This window comes from Sciurus carolinensis, chromosome 2 (genome assembly GCF_902686445.1).
Source record: "Sciurus carolinensis chromosome 2, mSciCar1.2, whole genome shotgun sequence".
NCBI lineage: Eukaryota > Metazoa > Chordata > Mammalia > Rodentia > Sciuridae > Sciurus > Sciurus carolinensis.
The window spans coordinates 151740-174199 of record NC_062214.1 but is presented as its reverse complement, the minus strand read 5'-3'; the positions used below and the strand labels follow the sequence as shown (position 1 = coordinate 174199).

Below are 22460 nucleotides of genomic sequence, written 5' to 3'. Positions count from 1 at the left end.
TATCTAAAAGCAATCCCATGTTTTTTCCTTATGATAAAGATGAATCTCATAACTGACCATGACCACGTTTCAATTTGCACAGTAACTCCTGGAAGCTCAATCATATCTAATTAATGGCGCTGAGAACCCCACGGCTGGTAAGCCCAGGTTATTTGGGCATCCCACCTGCCACATGGCCTCATGGTTCCCTGGCCTGAATTTCAACAGTAGGCCCCACAAGAATAGAGTAGTCATCAGTCCCTTGGCCTGCGCCCGCCGCCAGAATTGTACCCCCTCCAGCACTCCACCCAGCATCTGCATCCTGAGGAGCTGACAGGCAGTGGTGGGGTGCGGGCCCTATGCCTCTTCTCTTTCCGACCTGGCATCCTTCTGGCTGTGGGCAATCTGTCCCTTCCTGGAAACCTCCAAGGCAATGCCATGAAAACTAATCACTCTGTTCTGTTCCCTGTAGGATGAGTCACTTCACATCATCCTGACAGCGTTGCTGCGAGGGGACCCCAATTCACAGGTGGGGAGACTGAGGGAAAAGCAGTCAATGTGCCGAGCTTGGGATTTGTGTCCCGGCAGGCTGACTTTGGAGGCTGGGTCTTGTTCACACAGCCTCTCCAGGATTCCAGGGCGCCCTCCTTACGGGGGCCAACATCCCTTCCAGGCCCCACAACCAGCTAGGGCCCTCACGTTCCCAGCGCGCACAGACTTCTTGCTGAAGGCCCTTCTACTGGAGGCATGACAATTCACACTACGCCCTGGAACGACGTGTGCAGGGGTCAGCGGTGCCAAAGGACAGGGAAGAGGGTGTTGGAGCCTCAGGCACTGGCTCCAGGAAACACTCAAACATCTGGAAAGTTGGAGTGACAGGGAACAAACGCAAGGCATCTTCGAGGGCCGCCAGCCAGCAGAGCGCTCCATCCGCCGCCCCGCCCCTCCCAGCCCCGCCCACCCTGCCGCCCCGCCCCAGCCCCGCCCCCAGTCGCCCCGCCTCCTCACCCTAGCCTCGCCCCTACTCCTCGTCGCTTGGAGTGTCCCACCCTCTCCTCCTCCTCTGCGCAGGGTATTGTGGGCCGGGTCGTCTGACGGGGGCCGTGTCAGAACTACTCTTCCCAGGAAGCTGCGCGCGCCGCTGGCGCTTCTGGGAGTTGTGGTCCGCGGGGCGGGGACTCTGCGTCCCAGGATGCAGTGCGCGGCCGCCGATCGGGGGTTTGGGTCGAGGGTCGCGGCGGCGGCGGCCCGCGTCCAGCCGGGCTGGGTTGTTGAGCTGAGCGGGGCGCTGCCCCCTAGGCGATGATGGGCAAGGAGGAGGAGATTGCGCGGATCGCCCGGAGGCTGGACAAGATGGTGACCAGGAAGAGCGCGGTGAGGGGCGCGGGCCACCAGGACCCCGGGACCCCAGTGCCGCCGAGACCCCGTTGAGCCCACCGCGGGCAGGACGAGATCCCGCCCCGGCCGAGACCCCCGCCCCGGGCCCGCCCTCCACCTCGTCCCGGGACCACCGCTCTGGACTAGACGCCACCCCTCCCTGGCGGCCCTCCCGCCCGGAGGCGGCGGGAGGCGTTCCTGGCCTGGCCCGGCCCGGCTTCTTCCTGCCTGTCCCCACCCATAAGAACAAGGTTCCTCTAATAAATTCTCTCCCTCCCTTAGCCGGGCCTCAGCCAGCAACCAGTCGGTGTGGGCAGGTGGTGGAGAGCCGGAGGAGGGCCGGCTCTGCCCCTGCAGCCAGACCTCTGCCTGCGGGTGCTGAGCCTCGGAGGAGGCCGTGCGAGGCCTCCGAGGTCCAGCCCAGCTTCAGACCTTGGCAACCCGCGCAGCATCCTTAGAGCATCCTGCATCCTGCGTGGCGCGGGTGGGGAGGGGTCCGGAAGGTAGCCCGCCGCGCACTGAATGGAACCGCGCCCCCATGGGACAGCTCCTGGGGCGCGGGGCAATGAAGGCGGCTGAGTCACAGGCTTTTCAGGCCTGCTCAGCCTCCCCAGGGCTGTGCCTGCAGTGTGGGTCGGGGTGGCTATTTGGGACAAGCAGGATTGGGCCTGGGCTCCTCTTGGCCATGGCCAGGGCTAGGGTCTACACTGGGAAGGGGGCAGGCACCTGCACATTCATTTAAGCTGGAAACAGCTCCTCCAGGACTTACCTCTGGGTTATGGTGGGCAGCAGAGAGGGAGTGGCAATGACTTGCTGACTGGAGAAAGGTGTTTTGTTCCTTGAAGGAACCCTAGGTGGGAGGGGGGCAGAGATGGGTTGGGAACACATGAACTGGCAGGAGGGAGGATGGGGCATGGATGACTGGTGGAAGCACAGCTTGAGAGGATGCAGAGGAGGGGGCTCCAGGGTTCTTGCAGCACTTGAGAGGACCTTTGGGGAGTTGGTGACTTTGGGGTGGTTTTCTGACTCTCTGGTCCTTGGAGCTGTGTCACCTGGTGCACAGGGCTGCAGGGGAGGACTGCTTTTGGTTCTGGGCAATCGATCACCTGTCCTCCCAGAGGTCACCTCAGGGCTGGTCTTTACAGGGCTGAAGGGGCAGGACCTACTTTGGTGGGGCTAATAGGGGGTGCTTTAGCAGAGAAACCACACATACTGGGGCAGGCCAGCTTCTCTACGTGAGTGGCTGTGTGGGTTGTCTTGGCCTCCTTGTGGTGTGGACATAAAGCAGGACAAAGTGATGTGGTTTGTGGAGGGCAGCAAGGCAGGGGCAGGGTGGGGTGTTGCATGAGGCGAGTCCTAAGTAGGAGAAGGTGTTTGAACAAAGCTGGGGGATGAATCCCTGTCAGTGTGTGGGGGAGGGTATTGGGCAGAGCATCTTCAGGAGCAAGAGTCTGGGGTGCCACCCTAGGGTAATACAGAGGAGTCTGTCTGCTGTGAAGGTTCCATGAGGACTTTAAAGAAATGAAGATCTTGGGCAGGGGAGTGGAGCAGGAGAGGGAGACCAGGGGATCTGTTGCAAGGTCCGCAGGAGGGGTGGAGGCTGCCCTGGGGGGGATGCATGAGGAGCGGGACTCTGGGCCGTATGGGTGTTGGCTGTGGTGTGACCAGAGTGGGGGTTCCCTGAGGGTTTGGCCTGCTGAGTGCTGTGGGGAGAGGCTGTCCTGTCCACCAGGGCCTTAATGGGACAGGGAGCCACTGAACCTGGGGTAAACCTCCATCTGGGTGTGGTCCTTGCTACTGGGAAGAAGCTGTGGCATTTCTACTCTTGTTGTTCGGTCAGTGACCTGATGTGGTTAGAGTGAGGTCAGGGAGGTCATTGCCAGGGCTGTGGGTTGGGAAGCTATGTAGCCTGTGAGGAGTGAGACTACAGAGCCCCTTCCCTCTCCTACCCTGTGGTGGGGGCAATAAAGACCCCCTGGTATGGATCAGAAACTCACATGTAGAACTCTGAGCATCTCCTGGTAGAAGAATTATGGCTTCCTTCTGATCTCCAGATTGTTACTGCTTTGTGTCTCCCCTCATGGGCACAAGGTAAGATTGTCTGCTGAGGTCTAAAGTCCTTTATGAAGGTCCCTTCTCCTTCCAGGAGGGAGCCATGGACCTGCTGCGGGAGCTGAAGGCCATGCCTATCACGCTGCACCTGCTCCAGGTAGGCCCTGTCTGCTCTGCTGCAGCCTGGGAAGTTCTAGGAATAGCAGTGCCACCGAAACGTGGCAGGACTTCCTGTCTACTCCTGTCTACCCCCTAGGGTTTGGTTGACATAAACACCAGTTCTGAGGAGAGGGTTCCTGCCTTTCTCTGATGAGAATAACCCACTCTGTCCTGGGTTCCAAATGGGACAGAAGCCACTAGGAGAAGTGTCTACTTCCTCCTGACTGGTCCCCAGCCCCTGCCCTATGGGAACCACCAAGGGTCTGCTAAGAGGGTTTGACTCCTGGGGTGGGTCCCCACCACCTCCCAACCTAGGCCACTTGCTTTGCAGTCCACCCGTGTTGGGATGTCTGTCAACGCCCTGCGGAAGCAGAGCTCGGACGAGGAGGTCATTGCACTGGCCAAGTCCCTCATCAAGTCCTGGAAGAAGCTCCTGGGTGCGGGTCAGGCCATGAGGGCCAAGTGCTGGTTCAGGGGACACCCAAGAAGTGCTGGCCTCTTGCTGGCTGTGCTACCCTGAGCTGGCCTCCTGGGAGTGGGCCACAAGAAATCTGGGTCCAAGCTCAGGGCTGGAAGCGGACCCATGGGTACCCATCAGTGATGGGAGGGGTAGTCGAAGGGCATGACTGTTGGAGCAAGGGTGTGTGTTGGGAAGTGGTTTCCACATAGAACAGGTAGAGAGCAGAGTCAAGGGCAGAACCTGGACTGACCCCATTGAGGGCATCCAGGAGGCCTAGAAGGAGGGGGCTGAGCTGTTGGAGGTCACACAGAGGAGAAGGGCAAGGTCAGGATGCTCCATGTTCCCAGTGAGGGAAGAGGAGGAGATGGAGCTGCCATCTAGAAAAGGTTGGGCTGCGTAGATCCTGGTTGAGTAGGGAGGTAGCCTGGCTTCGACCCTGGGAATGACCAAGCCTCTCCTGAGCTCTGTCCACACCCTTGAGAGACAGCTATCACCTCTTGAGATTTTTCAGTTGTGTGGCCTTCGGGAGTGCCATATGCATGTCCTAGTCCCCAAGGCAGGACAAGGATAGGCAGGAGGAGGGTCTGAAGGGACCTTACAGTGGGCTGTTTGAATGTGGGAATGTGAGGGGAGGTGGATGGGCTTTCTGTGGGGAGAGAGACCCACTGGCAGGAAGGCCTGGTAACCTGGCACCTTGCTGGCCAAGGGCTAGTGGTGGTGGTGCCAAACCTTGATGATGACCTTCCTCTGACCAGACCGTCCGCCTCTTCTTTTGGCAATGGCAGATGCTTCCGATGCTCAAACCAGGAATCAGGGGAAGGGCACACCTTTGCCCACATCAGCCTCAAAGGATGGCTCAGAGGCCATGGATCCCAGGTAGCCTACCTGAATGCAGGTGCACACCCTTCTGCCTCAACAGAAAAAGAATGCTGATGCTCATGCGCCTAATCACTGCACTGAAGGAGGGGCTTTCTCTAGGGATGTTGGTCAGCCTTTGCTGGATACTCTCACAGCTGAGACTCCCTGCCCTAGCCATCTGAGGTGGGTGGCCATGACTGCCAGCCGTCAGTGAGACCTGACAGCTTCCTCAGCAGAGAGCTGCTGCACATCCTCATCCTCCCTAGGAACCTTCTGCCTGCTTCCCCAAAACCCTGTCCTGGTCTAGTTCTCACTGGCCTGCTGTAGATGTCCCCTCAGCCTGATCACTTGAGGCTGGAACCCCTTCTATGAGATCCTGCCAGAACCAGAGGCAGGGTGTCTGGTTCCCCTCTCCCGCCCTGAATATATAGGTGACCACCATGTCCCCAGGAGGGCAGTCAGGCCCCTGTTGCTGTGGAGACTGGGAGTGCTTCTGATGACAGGCTATGGTTGAGGGCCATTTTGCCCTTGACCAGACTGGGCAGTAAGTGGACAGAGGCTGGACCCTGGCCAGGACAGACTGAGCCTTGGGCAGCCCCTTCCTCATCTTTCCTCTAGGCAACTGTAAGTTGCTCCCTGTCCTTCGTGTGCCATGAACAGAGGTGTTCATAGTGTGGCCCGTGGCTGGGTCCTCTGCAAGGGGAGCACTCCAGAGGTGCAGGGAATGCCAGCTTATTCTGAGCAGCTGTGGATGCTGCACAGCTGATTCTGGGAGAAGAATCCAGCATTCTGTTCCCATTTGGGGAGTGAGCCCTGATCACTAGGGACTTCACAGTCTTATTTCCTTCAGGCAGCTGGGCAGGCTGCATGGGCAATGACTGAAGATAGGTGAAGTCACTGACCATTGCCAGGGCCTGGCAGGGTAGAGCAGATTGGCTCTGAAGGTAGGGATAGTGCTGTGATATTTACTTTTCTGGGAACCAGCATCCTGCTAGGATACTTACAGTCTAACCCTGTCTCTCCAGCCGCAAGAAGCCGGAGCTTCCCAGGATGCTGTCCACCCCAAGGATTACCACGTTCCCCCCAGTGCCTGTTACCTGTGATGCTGTGCGCAACAAGTGCCGTGAGATGCTTACCACTGCCCTGCGAACAGACCGTGAGTACTCAGCAGGCACTGGCTCCTGACCCGCACCTAGACTCGGTGCCTGCCCCTGCCTGCCATAGAGATCTGCTTCAGGGAGGAGGCCGGAGTGTTTGGGGTTACCAGAGAACCTGAATCCTGGGCAGTGACCCCAGGGGTGTGAGGGTTTCCTCTCACTGCCAGGGTGCTGTGCAGGCAGAGGGGTAGCAGGCAGAGAAGTGAGTGTGGGTGGTGAGCGAGGGCTCCCTCTTGCAGATGACCATGTGGCTGTTGGTGCGGACTGTGAGCGACTGTCAGCCCAGATTGAGGAGTATATCCTTTGTGCAGGGCTTATGGGGCCCCGGGCTTCTGGTAGTCTATGGGCCACTGGCCCCAGCTCCCCTTGGTGACTGGGGGATGCCATTGCTGGGTTGCCCAGTGCCTCTGTGGAACATGGGGTGGCTTGCCCCAGGAGGGCCCTCCCTGGAGGAGCCAAGAAGCTGGCATGGCCTGCTGGTGGGGCTTCGGTCTCAGCTAGGAATGGGTCTGGGGGCAGTACAGCACTGTGGCCCCTCAGCTCCCCACCAGGCCTGAGTATACAGAGTGCCCCTGGGTAGCTGGGAAGAACATCCCCACCCGGCCCCCAGCAGGGTGGGTGGAGCACGATGGCCTAATGGGTCCTTAAATGCCCGCACGCATCTTCCGGGATGTGGGAAACACAGACATGAAGTACAAGAACCGCGTGCGCAGTCGGATTGCCAACCTGAAGGATGCCAAGAACCCTGACCTGCGGCGTAACGTGCTGTGTGGTGCCATAACCCCGCAGCAGATTGCAGTGATGACATCGGAGGTGAGCCCCACTGCAGGGGCTGGGGGCTGCTTCTGGGGGCTGCAGGCTGAGTGCTTGGCCCCTCACCCCAGGAGATGGCCAGTGACGAGCTGAAGGAGATCCGCAAGGCCATGACCAAGGAGGCCATCCGCGAGCACCAGATGGCACGCACGGGGGGCACTCAGACCGACCTGTTCACCTGTGGCAAGTGCAGGAAGAAGAACTGCACCTACACGCAGGCGAGTGGCTGGCGCCTCCTGGGCCATGTCTTCGGGCATTCACCTCTCCTGGGACCCACACCTGTCACCACCTTGGCTAGGCGGGGGTCCACCCTTATGCCTGGACACAGGCCAGGGCAGAGGCCCAACTGTGGACTTCTGCATTTTCAGGGCCCTCATTTCCCCAGGACTCCCAGCCCAGTAAGAAGTGTCTCAGGTGGGGGTCCCACTTGCTCTGGGGTACAGAAGCTGGAGGGCTGCCCTGCCCAGCACAGGAGCTATGAGGGTGTCAACACAGGCAGGATCCTGACCCTGCTGTGGAGGTGGATGCTGAGGTGTCCAGGGAGACAAGTGATGGTGGAGGCTTGGGAAGAGGGTGGAGGTGTTGTCTGGTGAGGTGGCTCAGGCCACTGGAAACTGCTGTTTCCCTGTGGGCTGAGTCTGTGCAGGGCCGTCTTAGCCTCCCACTGTCCTGAGGGATGAGGCTCACCCTTGGGTCCTCTGGAAGGCAGCTGTGGTCACTAGAATCCCTGATGGTCGCCGCAGCATGGGGCCCCTCCCATCCTTAGCTTTGCTAGGCCCTTCAGGCCCACAAGAGGACTTCCCCTTTGGTGGCTCATGTGCTGTACAGGCCCAACTCTGGAAGGTTGGGATCACTGGGCAGCCTCAGATCAGATTACTCAGGAGGCCCAGGGGCTGAGGCCAGCAATGCCTAGATCAAGGAACACCCTTCACAGAGCTTGGTGGTAACCCTGGGCTCCACCACCTGCTCTATAGGTACAGACGCGCAGCTCTGATGAGCCCATGACCACCTTTGTTGTTTGCAATGAGTGTGGAAATCGCTGGAAGGTAGGTAGGTGGGCTCAGTACAACCCCCAAATCTGTTCTCTGAAGTTGGTACCTTGGCTCATGTGGGGTCTATGATATGAACCAAGGATGGCCATGCCCAGCCTGTCTCCTGGGCATTTCAGGGATTGGGGGTGGGGTGGGGGTGGAGACTGCAGCCCTGGGAATCCTGTGGAACCATGGCTTGGTTGCCTCACTGCTTCCCTGCAGTTCTGCTGAGCACTCTGCAATTGTGCTGTGGCCCCAGGCCCTGGCCAGTACTGCCCCTCCTGCATTCTTGGTGGACACAGCTTCTCTGGAGACCCCCAGCAGGCAGCATGCCCTGGTGCCTGCTGTGCATCTTTCTCTCCTTTGCCCCATTATTAAAGGTTTTATTTGCCATCTTGCCATCCTTGGGCCTTGCTCCTGGTGGACTGTACACGGGCTTCAACTGAGCCCCTATCCCTGTATCTGGTTCTTCTCTGCTGCTGTGGACACCCTCTTTAGGGACAGACAACTCTTGGGCTTAGCCCTAGTGGGGCAGCTCCAGAGGCAAGAGCTTAGGCAACCTTTGGAGAGATCACCTGTGCCAGGAGGCTGGGATGCTGGGGTGGTGCTGCCTCTCCTGAGTGTGCCTCGGGGCAGGGCCCACCAACCTGGCTGTGTGGGCAGGTGGGGAGGGGACCTTGTGCACACAGAAAACTCAGGGTCCCATGTGAGGCCTTGGTCAGACTGCCCTGCTAAGCATCACCCACCTTCAGGCATGGGCAGCCAGAGCCCAATCCCCTCTTCTGGACAGCTTGTCCCACCCTGCCTCCACTTGGGGAGACAGAATCCAGTTCACCTCAGGGGAGTGGGGTCTTGGCCCTGGGCTGATTCCAGCTTGAAGTCACTAAAACTCCCAGAAATTCAGAGGAATGAGGTGATGCTTCAAGGGGCCTCATAGATGAAGACAACATTGTGACCAGCACCAAGGGACTCTTGGGAAGGCTGCCTCCTTAGTGCCCAGCCCCTCCAGGAGATATGTGATACCTACCAGGGACTCCTGTTTACTAGCAGTCTGTCAGCTCAAGCCTGATCCTGCTTCAGGGCTCAGGAGGCAGAGGCCAGGTCTGGAGCCCACCTGGGTGAAGCTGACCACAGCCAGTAGAGGCCACTGCTGTGGGGAGGGTCTGTGGGAATAGTTAAGGATGATTCCTCATTCTCCAGTCTCTCCCCAAAGTGGGCATAAATAGAGGCTTCTGTTTCAAAAACACCTTCGAGAATAAGATCTACTTTTGGGGGATGGAGGAATGGAGATAAATATGAAAACTTTTTTTTTCCCCTTCTTGGTAAAACATACAGTAAGGAGATATTCCCAGGTTTAGAGTTCATGAATATATAAAATATATTCAGGTCCTGTCACTTGAACCTGGTTCTGGGTCTGGTTCTGCAGTGCAGACAGCTCAAGTAGGAGGGTCTCCTGCTACAAACAAGAGACCCCTTCCAGGCAGCAGCAGGCTGGTGAGGGGCGGAGCCAGGGGTGTAGACCCTGGGCCAGCGATGTGGGGACCACTGGTGTGAGCCCTGAGTCTGCCCACCAGAGGATGGAGTTCCTGTGCCGTGTGGAACCTAGGCCTCAGAAGAGGACTGTGGGGACCCCCGGAGCAGCAGGGTGCGGTAGGCTGGGGAGCTGAGGAAGCGAGGGTAGGAGTCCCGGTGCATGAGCGTGTAGATCTGCAGCTGTGCGTCGTCGAACGTGTGTGCAGATGGCTCCTGCATCTTCCTGTTGATGCCCTCCCGCACTCGGGAGTCCAGGCTCACCTGCGGGACGGGGCACGGAGGTCAGGGGCACCCTCCCCAGGCCACCCCAACCTGTGCTGGCAGCTGGCGCACCTCCTTGGGGGACAGGATGGACACGTAGTCCTCATAGATGAGCCGCGCCTTCTCGTCCACCACGTGCTGGTTGGCCTCTGCCTTCAGCTCCTCACAGGCCAGCCAGAAGAGCATGTTCTCCTCGCTGTACTCTGTGCGCAGGAAGGCGCGGAACACGCTGCGGCCCACGGGGCTGTGCATCAGCTTGTCGAAGGACTGTGCCCAGCTCTGCACCTCCTCAGGGCTTGGGGGGGCGCTGTGGGCAGGGTCAAAGCATGTTAGGCCTGCCCCTTGTGCCCCCCACCCCAGGTGCCCCCAGAGGCAGAACTCACCAGGTATCACAGCTGGGAAGGGGCTGCAGCTTGTTTTCCCGTGAGGCTTGCCATGCTCGGCGCCGCTCTTGGTTCCTGGCAGCACAGAGGAAGGTGGCGCTGCCCTGGGCGCCTGGGGCCTCCACATGTGCTGCCATAGCCTCCTGGCCTTGGCACGTGAGCAAGCATGATGGGTGCCTGGCACACGTGGTCTGCTGCAGGGAGCGTGGTCCCTAGCACTGGCCCTTTCCACAGCTCCTGGTCCCCCCGACTGAGTCCACTCATACAGGCTATAGTACCCAGGCCATGGCCCTCTTCTTCCTGGTTAGTAGTTTGACCATCTGTCCTTGGAGGACTCCTTAGCTCCTCCCCTTATTTGGCTTAACGGCCAGGACCTAGGGCTCCTCAGTCTGACCTCTGTCTGTCCTTTTTTGAAGAGGCCACAGCAATGTGAACTGCTGGCTGATGCACGGTCAGAACCCTCAGCCTGTGTGTCTGCATCTGTCTGATCCTGGCTCCTGACCCTGGCTCCAAGGGAACCACTTTGTCAGTGCTAGCCCCAAGGCTGTGCCCAGTCAACTGCTGCATTGTGGGACAGACATCTAAAGCTGAGTTCTAGACAGCACTGAGTTCCTACCACATCCTGCTTCTCTGTAGCTGCAGTCCCCACCCTGTCCTGTCCCTTGAATTCATGGCTGAGCTCCTGGCAAGCCCCAGCCATCCACGCCCCTTGCCTGAACCTGCCTTGCTGCTCACTGTTTAGCACACTCCATTGGTCCCCAGTCCTTAGGCCAGCCAGGCCTCTGCAAGGGCCATGTCCTCTAGCTTCCCTACACACCTAAGGAAATACCACCCAGAGGCCTCACTGCTTCCCTCATGCAGATACCCAGACCCCAGCACCCTTGTGCCCTAGGACTGGCTGTGGGTCTCTGCTCAAGTGTGCCCGACTGGACGGTCTGGGCCTGCTGTGCTCCTCCGTGGCCCCTAAGGTGTTGCTGGGCTGGCTCACAGAGGCACTGATGGCGTGTGCAGAGTGAATGAGCTCCCATGTGCATGCAGCATGCCTGGTCTTGCACACGGGCAGCCCTTGGTACACTAGGCACAGGAGTCACATGAAGCCCCTTAGGGGGCCTGGGTGCCGGCCACCAGGGCCCAGCAGTCGTGGGACAGAACAAAGCTTTAGGGTGGAAAGGGCCAGCTGCCCACAGGTGACACCATGGAGCTACCAGTGAGTTCCTGGAGCATGGCCCTGGATTTGGCCCCTCTCAGTGAACTGCCCCCCAGGCCCACATACCAGGAGCAGCTGCAGCAGCAACACCAGCACAAACAGCAGGGGTTGCGGCTGGGGGCCGCCGGGGGGGCCACGTCATGGCTGGACATTGAGGGGGGCCTGTCCGCCTCCTCTGGCCCTGTGTGCTGGGAAAGATGGGGCTGCCTCAACCTCCAGGGCAGAACCCACTGGACCCTGCATCTGGCTATGCTCCCAAGGGCATAGGCCTCAGCACCCAGATGCCCTGGAGATTCTCCCAGCTCCTCTCCCTGCTTGCCCCCACCCCCAGGGAAGGAAGTGGCTTCTTACCTGCTTCTCAGCCTCATGCGGGGTGGGCATGGGTGAGTGGAAGGGACTGCCCAGGCTCTGTGGTGCCAGCTCCAGGACCTTCACCACAGCCTGGGGGCCTAGGGAAAGGGGCCAGGGTCACCAAGCACATATGACTCTGGCCCCTGCCTAGACCCTGGGGGAGGTCCTAGAAGATGTGCCCCCTTCCAGAGTTCTTACCTCCAGCCCCGGTTTACACCAGGGCCAGGAGGCAGACCCAGGTCAGTGAAGAAGGGACTGCAGCAACCACTGGCTTCTCACTCTAGGCTGGGCCCCAAATGAGGCACCCACAGGAGGTTCCAGGACACCCCCATCTGCTCAGTCTCTGGGAAACCGGAAGCCTGGGTTCCTCTTTCTTGGTTTCCGGCTCCTTGCCCCTCCCAAGGGGGCTGGGGCTTGAGGCTGAGGCATAGTGTGGGAGGATGTCAGACATTTGGATCTACCTCTTCCAGTGAGGGTCCTTCTGCCCAGACTCTGGTGTGGGGGTGGGGGCAGAGCTGCTCCCCACCAAAAGGGGCTCAGAGGACTGACCTACTCACCTGGGACTTGGCCAGAGGGGCAGCTAGGCCTGCAGCATTGAGGACGTGATTGGGACTTGAGGAAAGGCTTCTTGAGGGTATGGGAGTGGAGCATGCACTGATGAGGAGGAATGTGTATGGAGAAACAAGGTTCCTTGGTCCTCGCTGCCTCTCACACCTCCCTTCCAACACCCTGGGTTCTCTGTCCCTCCCTGCCCAGCACTTTCAGGCGGCAGAAACTGCAGGGTGTGCGAGCCAGGGAAGAACGGTGGGGGCATCAGCTCCCCAGGTGGACCACCAGTGGGATGTGTAGGGAGCTCACCCCCGCCCAGGGGCAATGGAGCGACGTGGTCAATCAGAGGCCTGGAGGAAGTTTTGAAAGCCTTACCCCATTTGCCTGTGCCCACCTCTGTCCAGGTCAGGGCAACCAGGCCTCCAGCCTGCTTTTCACATCCACCACCCTCCCTTTTAGTGGCCAAGGGGCTCAGAATCCATCCCACTTAATTTTGTCATTACTTTCCATCCACCTGCTGCTCCTTCCCCAGGTTGTGGCCTTTTATTGTGGTGTTCAGGATCGAACCCAGGGCCTTGTGCACGCAAGACAAGCACTCTACCAACTGAGCTATATCCCCAGCCCCAGGTTGTGGCCTTTTAATACTGTTTCTGCCTGTGTTGGCCTCTTTGAGCCTCCCAGGGACCCATACGTGCTGGCAATAGGTGACAGTACCCCGCGATCTGCACACTGGGTGTGTGGTCCCTCACGACCTGCCTGACTGATAGGGACACAGAATAGCTGCAGCTGGGCTTCCCCCAGGCGCCAAGTTTCTAGGGAAAGAAAGGGCACTTCACTGGAGTCTGGCAGCACCCAGAGCCTCCACGTTCTGCCTGCAGACTCTCTTCAGGCTCCACTCCCTAACTGGAGAAGGGGGTGTCTGTGATGCCCAGCCTGGGTGCTGGGGACCTGGTTTGGTGCAGAGGTTGGAGCAAGCCCTTTCCTCCCAGGCAGACGCTGGACCTGACTCCCTTTGCAGGCCAGCTGGAACCACCTGTCCCCAGAGTGTCCACAGTGCCCTGGGCCACCACCTGTCCTTCCTGCAGGGCACATGGTCTGCATTAGGGTCCTTTGCCCCTCATCCTGGCATTGGGGGCCTCCTCCCTCTTCCCCAGCCCCCCGGGCTTTGACCCCAAGACTGGGCTGGGAGAGGCTAGGCAGGCAGCAAGTCTGGTCTCTGGGGACAGAGGATCCCTAGGGAGTGGCTGCTGTTCTGCTCCACAGAAGGAAAAAGAACGTTTGCAGCCTGCCCAGGCCAAAAAAAGAATAAAAAACGTGACAATCTCAGAAAACAATGTCGAAACCTTTGGGAGGGGGTTAACAGGGTCCCATACCCTGCCCAGTACCTTTCCTATCTGCCGCTGCCTCAAATGGCCCCCTCCAAGGCAGGCCAGGCCTCCCAGTCCTGGTGACCCTCACTCCCACCCACCTCCCTCGCCTGGCCTCTGTTGTAGGGGTGGTCTGGAGGAACCTATCTCCTCCTCAGGGCCCTTTCGTCCAGTCTCTGACGCCCCCACCCCTCCCTTAAAAAACTCGCCAGGGCGCCCCACTCACCGGCGACCCAGAGGCGAGGTGGGGGGCGGGGGGCCGGATTCGGTCTGGCCCCACCCTGACTGTCGAAGGGGCGTGCTCCGCAGCAGTGGGACTCAAGTCAGACGGCAGGAGGTACTCCCGCGGCGTTCCGGAAGGGGGCTGGCGCGGGGCCCTGCTCGGCTGGGACCGGGGGGCGCAGCGCCTCCCCTGCGACTCTCCAAGAGGAGCGGCTGCTGGACCCAACGGGTGGGGCAGACACCGACAGTGTGTCGTGTCGAGTCCCGCCCCGCCCCTCCCCACCAGGCTCGGGGGGCGGGAGACGCGGAAACCTGGGTTCTTCCGGCCCCGACCTTTGAGCAATCACTTCCCCAGGCTCCGAGCTGCAGAAAAAGGGGAACCCTGCCGCGGTGCCCCCTCCCCCACGCGCGGGGGCTGGGCTCTGGTCCCACGGCAGCCCAGGTCCACGTGCGTGAGACGGGGCAGTGCCCTCGCCGGCTGCGATGCTCCCGCCCGCCCTGCCGCCCGCTGTCCGGCGGCGCGCGCGCACCCACCGCCGCGCTCCCGCGCTCCCCCGCCGCCGCCGACCGCGAGCTCCGAGGTCCGGCGGGCCGCCGGGGAGGGGGCGCGGGAGCAGTGCGCAGGCGCCTGTCGGCACTTCCCCAAAGCCAGGGGCCGGGACTTCCTTGAGCCGGTAGGCGCGGGCCCGCCCAGCGCGCTGCGCCCCGCCCAGCCCCCCGCTCCCTGCGCCCCGCGCCCCACCCGCCCGCACCGCGGGAGCTGAGTGGCCAGGGCCTTGAGGCGTGCAGAGCGCGGCCGGAGCGGGCGCCCTGCTCTGCTCAGCGTGGCTCTTCTGGCCTTTTCATTCATGCGGGCATCCAGCGCAGGGCAGGAGAGCCCGGGCCCCACGTGCGACTTGGCCTCTGGGAGTAGTTTTGCCCTGCGCCGCCAACCCCTCGCCTGAGTCTCTTCCGTAAAATGAGGTCGAGAGCCTGTCACCCTGTGGTGGGACTTCTCTAGAAAGGAGGGAGATTCCTATGCTGCAGGATGGGTACTGTGGTGCAGGTTCTTGCATCCAGAGTGATACACAATGTCTGGTGGGATCTGGACGAATCCTGCCCTGCTACTCCTTCAAGCTGCCCCAAGATATTCTGAAGCTTAAAGCTCCACTGTCCCCTTTGTCACCAACGCCCTGTCCGTTTGGCACGCTCTCCTGGTCCTTTTATAAGTGGGTACAGATGTGGGCCCAGCATGCTTTGGCCCTATGGGGTTAGCCCTGACCCTGCTCTGGAAATGGTCTGCAGAGTGTTTTTGATCTCCCTGGGCTGCTAGGCTCCTGCCCTGCCCAGTGTAGGCAGGCAACCTGGCCAGCTCCAAGTTTTGGGGTCCTGTGCACAAATGCACAGTGTTGTACAGGACTCTGAGAAGCAAAGGAAGTGGAGACCTCGCCGGAGCTTTTCATTCCATTGGCAAGTATCTGGGCTCCTCTGTATGCCAGGTAGTGCACCAGACACACACTGGCTTGGACCTAATGACTGGGGGCCCAGGTGGGGGGGTGGGGGTCAGACAAGAAATGGTTGGGTGAGTGCTGGGAGGGTGGAGGAGGGCAGGCACTGCATGGAGCTCAGGGAGCCTGACTGAGTGCAGAACAGCTGGGCAGCCATGCTGCCTGCAGTGCTGTGTGCCCTGGTGATTTAACCCAGGAATGCTCTGGCTGCCATGTTTTTAAAAAATTTTTTATAGTTGTTGATGGACCTTTATTTTATTCATTCATTTACATGTGGTGCTGAGAATTGAACCCAGTGCCTCACACATGCTAGGCAAGCGCTCTACCACAGAGCCACAACCCCAGCCCCTCTGGCTGTCATGTTATTGGGCCAGTCAAAGTAGGACAGAGGACAGGAAACCCATTTGGATGGAGGCAGCTGCTGCTTTAGCCTAGACACCAGTCCTGAGGGGTAGTTGTAGGTGAGGACTGGGAGACCCTGCAGAGATGTCCAGCACCTGGTAAAGGCCACATAACTGGCTGATCCTGCAGTGCCATGGCATGGCCTTTACACTGTAGGGAAATGCAGGTGTGGGCAGCCGACAGTATGTGGGGGTCCACATACTTTCCTCCCTCTCGGGTCACTCTGTATCCCCTCTTCCTCCATGTCCTCTGACCCCCTCAGGCCTGCTCTCCACTCCCTTGGCCTGTGGCCCTTGGCCCAGAGCATCCCCCTAATCCAGGGAGGAGCCCAGGAGAGCTGGGCATGTGGTGATGGAGGTGGAACTTGAATCCAGGACCCTCTGCTCCAGGGCACAAGTCTCCAGCTCCCTCAAGGCAGCAGTTTATTGGGCCTTAACCTGCAGGCTTGGCTCCCCTGTAGAGCTTCTGCAGGTAGAAGGGTCCTCTTCCCTAGTGGCCTCAGCAGAGCCAGCTCCTTCCTGGCATGGGGATCAAGGGGTGCCTGGCACAGAGCTTGCAGGTCTTCTTAGGGTATAGGGCTTTGTCTGTCTCTGGTCCTCTGTCTTCATGTGCCCCTACAAAGCACTCATCAGTTTGGGCACTGCCCCGAGTCCCTGAGCAGCCCCATGGTGCCCACCTTCAACATGAAGACATGGAGGTCAGAGAAGTGATGAAATGATACGTGATTTTATCAACCACACAAGATCCTCCTAGTCACTCAGTACATCCCCAGAGACAAGAGCTTGGTGTGCAAACTGCAGGGAGCTCGACTGGCAGCGCCCGGGGCTGACTGTCATCCTGAGACACAGACTGTCTTCCGAGGCCGACATCAGGGTACAGAGATGGTCTCCCCCTCCCTGTTTGCCCCTGCCCAAGCCCACCATCTCCCTGCTTTCTCCTTCCTCTTGCCTGAGCCTGCCACCATCTCTTTGCCTGTCCCAAGGAGGCCTGCTAACTTGTGAGCTCTGCAGAACCTGGGCTTGGATCAAGGCCCAGGGCAGGAAAGGCCCAGAACAGGTGAAGGCTGGCTTTGGTCTGCAGAATGCAACCCGCCATGGGATGACCCACACTGGGGAGGCAGCCCTGGCTGATGGGGGCGCTGGTACTGAGTCAGACTCTTCCTCCTGCCCTCCTCCAGGCTGGGGGCCTCCCATGTCCCCCGCTCCCGTCGCACCGGTTGCCTGATGGGGCAGGCTGGGATTGGGGGAGAGGAGTGTGCCCTTACTTTGACTCCTGCCAGCTCACATCTTACTTTTTCTGGGAAGTCCCACTCCTATGCCCTGATGTCTAACTTCGAAAGTTGGGAGAGGCAGCGTTTATATTCCTCTTCCCTTCCCTGTGGGGGTTCAGGGAGGCCAACAGAAAGACAAGAGAGTCCTGGGAGAAGAACTTTATGTAAGGCCGAGGGTGCGGGGGCACACTTTGGGTCACTGTCATCGCGGGAAGATGCTGCCATCCACGGTCTCCTCCAGGATGGTCTCCACGCGCCTCCGCTGCGGGAAGAGGGACTGGGGTCGGTGTGGGAGGAGGCGCGGGGTCCTCCCACCCCTCCCGGGTTTGCCAGAACCTCTTGCCGATCCAGAGGGTCCGGAATCCGCGTGGGTTTCAGCTGAGGCGGCAGGAGCGTCTCCAGTCTGATGGCGGCGCGCGCTGAGCCCTGCCGCTGGATCAGGAGCGCAATCTCCTCCGCCTGCCGGCCAGAGCTGGCTGAGCGGCGCTGCGCCCCAGCTGTGCCCACCCTCTGCCCACTCCTCAGGCCGGCGGTCTTCCCTAGGGGTGCGCCCCCGCCCTGGATTCCCAGCGCACCCGCATTCGGGTGTAGCGCAGCCGCAGCGCGCGGACTCGTCCGCGAGCCTCGGCTGCCTTGAGGACGCCCAGGAGCCGGTTCCAGCGCTCGGTGGGCAGCTCGCTTTGCGTCCAGGCGCGGGGGTTGGGCATGAGGTACTCCAGCTCCACCGACTCGCGCGGGAAGATGGAGGCGGCCGCGCCTACGTCCTTGAGCAGGTCGCCGAAGAGCAGGTGGCGGTGTCGCTGCGTGGGGCTCATGGCGGCCAGCCCCTCCAACGTCAGGGTCCAGCCTGGCTCGCGGGGCTCGGTCGCGGGCACCCGCTTGGCGCGCCCCTCTCGAGGCCCGTCTCCTGCCGCGCTCTTCCCGGCCGGCTCACTGGCGCACTTCGCAGCGGGGGGCGGCATCCCCTGAGGAGGGAAGGGGGCACCCGACCTGTCCGACCTTCTGCGCGGTCCAGCTCTGTCCCCGCAACATTTGTCGCGGCTGCCTTCGCTGCGGTACCTTTTGGCCCCAGCGGATTTTTGAGCAGAGGTCGTGGTCAATCCGCTCAGCCCAGTGGTTGATCCACTGCCTCATGCAATCTGAGAGGACTTCCCGGTCCATTTAGTTTTAGGAATTGCCCTTTCTGCCCCACGGAAGGATTGAACTGAGAAAATGCTGAGACGCCCTCGGTCCATCTCAGGCCTACCTAGGGGATGGAGACCACGAGGGACTTCCCTGGGTGAGGCCTGGTGGACCTCCATGACCCCACGTCTGCTGTCACGTGTCAGAAAGTATCCCACTGGAGCCCCAGGGCCTGGTGTGGCCAGGAGCAGTGTGTGGGGAGAAGGTGGATGGCCCAGCTGGTCGGACGTGTGTGCATGTGCGGCACCAGGTCTGTGCATGTCTGTGTGGGTGTGCGTGTGCGTGCGTGCGTGCGTGCGTGTGTGTGTTTGGGGGAGTCCTCTGTAGCTGTGTGCAGGTGTAAGGGTGCGTGCATGTGCATGGAGGCTTACAGCAGAGTGGATGGCTGACTTGCTTCAGGCACTCCCCAGCCTCCTGCCTTTCCCCTGTTGGGCCAAAGTGTGGGGAGCAAAGCTCAAGGAAGAGGGGCACAGGGGGAAGGAAACAGCCCAGTGTCCTTCCGACCCCAAAGGAAAACCGCCCCATCTCCCTCTCGGGCCAGGTCCTGGCTCACCGAGGGTCGGGAGCAGAGCCAGGGTCGGCCAGCTCTCCCCAAAAGTCCAGGGTTCCCCATCTGCGCCAGCTGGACAGCCAGGCTGCCCAGCCTCTCGTGCTCACACCACTTACTTTTAGGCGGTTCTTTGTGGGAATCTTCAACTCGGCCTGAATTCTTCTCGCTTGTTTACGCGGTTGCCCAGCAACCCGAGCCTCGCCCCACCCCCGCCCGGTGGCGGTGGGGGTGGGGTTGGGTGGGCCCCTCACAGCCGACGTGACCGCTGCACTTTCCAGTCGGTACCATTTCCACAGGAACCAATCTCCCGGGTTTCTGGTGGGAGAGGCCTTTGGGGCTAATTTGTGGGCTCGGGAGCTCAACTGCAACGATACTTTTAAGGCTGAGGTCCTTTTCCCTCTGCGTTCCCACCAGGCCACCGTAGACCTTGGGACAGAACTCAGGACCCTTCATCCTGCCCCTGGGTGATAGGTCCTAGATTTTTATAATCTATTTGTCATTTGTTAATTTTATGATACAATGACAGTTTCGTTTCTCAGTTTATTAATTCTGTAGTGGTTCATGCATACATCAGGTGTTCACATACTCATCCCACAGTTCAATCAGACTAAGATTAGTGCAGGTTTAATCCATGGTCTCTTTGTATCTGCATGACTTCCAGGTTCTATCATAACCTGTTCCTAGGTGGGCAGGTGTTGCCTTCTGCAGTTCAGAGCCAGAGCTCCACAGGTGTATCTTCCTGTCCGAGGGGATGCACCTCTGAGCACCCCAGGGGCCTTCTGCACACTGCCCCACCTCCTGTGTGTGCCTGGACTTCAGCGCTGACCTGGTCTGCAGAGGAGGAAGGCACTGTGCAGATGACCTGGGGACGCTTCCCTTGGTCCCTCCTCTGGGAGGGTGGAGGACAGGGAGCTAGAGAAAGTTCTGTCCTGTGGGAAGGGACTTGTAGCTTTCCCATCGTACAAATAAGGAACATCCACGCTCCCTTCCCCTTCTCTAGCAAGGAACCTGAGAGGGCATAGTGCCATTCTGGGTTCAGCAGAGGCCTGTGTTTCTGCTGGGAGGGAGGATCCGCAGTCTGGGGCTCAGCCACTGTTAAACAAACTTCAAAATCATATTATGAGTTTTGTTAAATGCCTATAAAATTAAACATCATATTGAAAACTGCAACTCAAAACTTTTGTGTTGTACATATTTTTTTTTTGTGGTGCTGTTTGTGACTTGAACCTGGGGCCTCATGTGTGCTAGTTGTCAAGAGTCATACATACACACAGCCTTGTACATACATTTTATAAACCTGATGTCATAAGGCCAAAGTGATTTGTTTTGAAGAACACAGAATTGTTAAAATCCTTTTGCTTTTTAAAAATCACAAGTGACTGAGTGTGGCTTGGTGATTGAATGCCCCCATGTGGCCTATGCCCAGGACAGAGCTGGCCAAGTGGGGAAGGGGAGGTAGGAGGAGGAGGACTCTCTGCTGGGGCACTAGGGCTGGTGCCAGGGAGGTGTGTGGGCCCTTTGTAGGTGCTGCGTGCATTCTGGCACCAACTCTGCCCAGATGCAGGTGACACCCCAGCATGGCCCGGTTGGCTCCACGGCAACCTGTGGGCATGCATTCTGTTCTCATGTGACTTTCGTGTCTTGGGCTGTCCATGGTGTCCCTGCATGCTTTGCTTTGCCTGTGTATGACATGTGCACCTGTGGTACATACTCCCACATAACATGTCCCCTGCTGACCCTTGTGTGAGGCGTGTGTTCTGTGTCAGATCCTGGTTCTGCCTGAACCCCTCTTTAGGGTCAACTGAGTTCTGGTCAGGGTCAAGAGAAGTCTGCACTGCTGGTTCCCCTTTGTGGGTAAGTAGTCTGCATCCCGTTCTGGACACCCACCTACCAGGCGACAAGCCTGTCCTTGCAGCTGTGGCTGTACCTTCGAGGGGCCAAGAGGCCTCCTTCTCCTGGCCTTTGTGTCAAGCTCCGTGGACACTTGCACAGACGACTGCTGAGGCAGCTCACAGGCCTGCCTGGCTGCAGTGCAGCCGTCAGTGCTGAGACCCTGCGTTGGGCTGAGGGCTCCAGGGATGGGGACGGGGCAGGGCAGGGAGGGCTCCCTGGAGAGGAGGACCTGAGCCCCCGGGGCAGGACTCATGTGGGTGGGGCAGCCCCCGGGGCCGTGAGATGATCAGATCTATGTGTCCTGTGGCTCTGCCCTGCCTACCCTCTCAGTGCCTCTCAGGACAGAGCCTGGGCTGGGAGGCAGCAAAGGTCATTAGGAAGAGAGGTAACTGGGGTGGGAACTCTGGGCTCGCCTAGGGAAGGGGCTGCAGGAATCTGAGCCTACCCTGGTTCCTTGTCTGGGAGAGGGTATGAGCCTAGGGTGTGTCTCCTGGGTGTGGCAGAGCTTGGCTGGTGTTCCCCTACTCCCACCTGCATCAGTGCTTTCTCTGAGTCTGCCAACATGCCTGTGTGCACCTTGTAATGGTGTGCATGTATGGCTCTGGTGTGTGCCCCTAAGCATGTACCTGTGTCTCTGTGTATTTACCCTGTGCCTGTCTAGGCATCTCTGTGCATGTTTGCTGGTATGTGTCCCTATGTGTCCCCCAAATGTCCATGTGTTCCCGAGTCTCAGCAGCGGTGGGGATGCAGAGACAAGTCCCAGGGGACGGCTTGGGATGCTGAGTTCTGGGGCTTCTGCTTGCTTTGGGCTCTTCTGATTCTACAGGTATCCTAGCAACACTGCTGCCAGTTGCCTAGCAACCAGGTCCCCATCCTTGGAGAAGAAGTAGGGTCTGGCTGTGTGGAGGGAGGTCTGGCTGTACTTTACAGCCTAGCCTATGAGGAAGAACAACCCCGTGACTGGGTGGGGGCTGGAGATTCAGTGCCGGGGTCACCCACATGGACTTGACCAGTGACCTTTCATCTCAGTGGGCTTGTGACGTCTGTGCTGGCAAGGAGGCAGGTCCACGGGAAAGATTTAGCTGTGTGAATGCCAGGGCCCATCTGTGGGACCCAACTGAGAAGGTGCCCTTGGTGTGGCTCCAAGTGACAAGCAGAACTGGGCTTTCCCAACCTGTCAGGTGGACAGGAGTCTCACACTTCTGAGGTTTCACACTCTCGTCTGCTGGAGAGATGTGCATGGCAGCAGCCGTGTGTGCCGGGGAATGTGCTTAGTTGTTCAGGCGTGGTGCACAGTAGGAGCGAGCAACACAGTAGGTGTGGTTTCAGAGCTGGGTACTGGGTCCAGGCACCTTCCCGCTCGTTTATGACAAGGCTCTGAACCCTGAGAGCTGGCTGGGCTGGGCACTGCTGCCTGCCTGCCACCTGGGGCTCTGCCACCCGTGGGAGCCGTCTGAGGGGTGCTGCTCTGGGCAGGGAGCCATCCCAGGCCGTGCCTGCATGTGTTGGGGTCCCATGCCTGCTAGTGGGTCTGTCTGTGTGGCCCTGCCTGGGTCTCTGTTCCCGAGTCTGTTCTCACCTGTGTCTGAGTTCTGGTCACATCTGCATCTTTGTCTGGCACAGCCATGTTCTGTCTCCTGGCCGTGCGTGTGTCTGTCAGGTCTGTGGGTCTGTCTCTTCACATGTGCCCTGATTTCCTGTCTGTTTGCATGTGGTCTGGGGGCAGGTGGCCCTGGGCGGCGGTCCTCCTTCCAGAACCCCCTCCTCCAGCCTGCGCAGCCCCTCCCACTCTGGAGCAGCACCTCCTCCCCCTCCCCCAGCCCCTGGCTGCCGCGCTTGCTGCACTCGCCCTGCACGCTGCGTCTAGTCTGGCGTCTGCTGAGAGGCGGCCGCAGAGCTGCAGCCCCATCCAGACGC

At 59.6% G+C, this 22460-nt stretch overlaps 4 protein-coding genes across 13 annotated transcripts in view; 2 read left to right on the top strand and 2 right to left on the bottom strand.

The window, feature by feature from the left end:
- Positions 1–1132: 1132 nt before the first annotated feature.
- Positions 1133–8347, top strand: Tcea2 (transcription elongation factor A2). 4 transcript variants are annotated; one of them, XM_047539876.1, is made up of 11 exons: positions 1133–1353; positions 3503–3565; positions 3899–4004; positions 4813–4903; positions 5006–5068; positions 5911–6041; positions 6282–6338; positions 6701–6855; positions 6927–7073; positions 7830–7905; positions 8109–8347. In XM_047539876.1, the coding sequence occupies exons 1-11, from the start codon at positions 1282–1284 to the stop codon at positions 8330–8332; spliced, it is 1185 nt and encodes a 394-aa protein (XP_047395832.1). In that variant the 5' UTR covers positions 1133–1281; the 3' UTR covers positions 8333–8347. The 4 variants fall into 4 exon arrangements, with proteins under 4 accessions (XP_047395832.1, XP_047395833.1, XP_047395836.1 ...); XM_047539880.1 differs by having other exon boundaries at positions 1137–1353; positions 7830–7901; positions 8109–8284; XM_047539879.1 differs by lacking the exon at positions 1133–1353 and adding an exon at positions 1643–1859.
- Positions 8348–9170: 823 nt separating this feature from the next.
- On the bottom strand, positions 9171–14397 carry Rgs19 (regulator of G protein signaling 19). Of its 5 annotated transcripts, XM_047539882.1 has the most exons (8): positions 13764–14397; positions 12179–12275; positions 11820–12041; positions 11622–11719; positions 11337–11458; positions 10064–10138; positions 9753–9987; positions 9171–9680 (listed from the first exon to the last, which is right to left on the bottom strand). In XM_047539882.1, exons 4-8 carry the CDS (start codon positions 11649–11651, stop codon positions 9489–9491), a joined length of 654 nt encoding a protein of 217 aa, XP_047395838.1. In that variant the 5' UTR covers positions 11652–11719; positions 11820–12041; positions 12179–12275; positions 13764–14397; the 3' UTR covers positions 9171–9488. The 5 variants fall into 5 exon arrangements, with proteins under 5 accessions (XP_047395838.1, XP_047395837.1, XP_047395840.1 ...); XM_047539881.1 differs by lacking the exon at positions 11820–12041; XM_047539884.1 differs by lacking the exon at positions 12179–12275.
- Positions 14398–16995: 2598 nt separating this feature from the next.
- Positions 16996–18836, bottom strand: Lkaaear1 (LKAAEAR motif containing 1). Its single transcript, XM_047541453.1, has 4 exons — positions 18767–18836; positions 17494–17883; positions 17255–17377; positions 16996–17180 (listed from the first exon to the last, which is right to left on the bottom strand). Exons 2-4 carry the CDS (start codon positions 17878–17880, stop codon positions 17121–17123), a joined length of 570 nt encoding a protein of 189 aa, XP_047397409.1. The 5' UTR covers positions 17881–17883; positions 18767–18836; the 3' UTR covers positions 16996–17120.
- Positions 18837–22433: 3597 nt separating this feature from the next.
- Positions 22434–22460, top strand: part of Oprl1 (opioid related nociceptin receptor 1) — an 8489-nt gene continuing 8462 nt past the window's right edge. For all 3 annotated transcript variants that reach the window (XM_047542410.1, XM_047542405.1, XM_047542403.1), the window contains exon 1: positions 22434–22460. This exon is cut by the window's right edge and continues 126 nt beyond it. The gene's annotated coding sequence lies outside the window, so the exon portion shown is untranslated.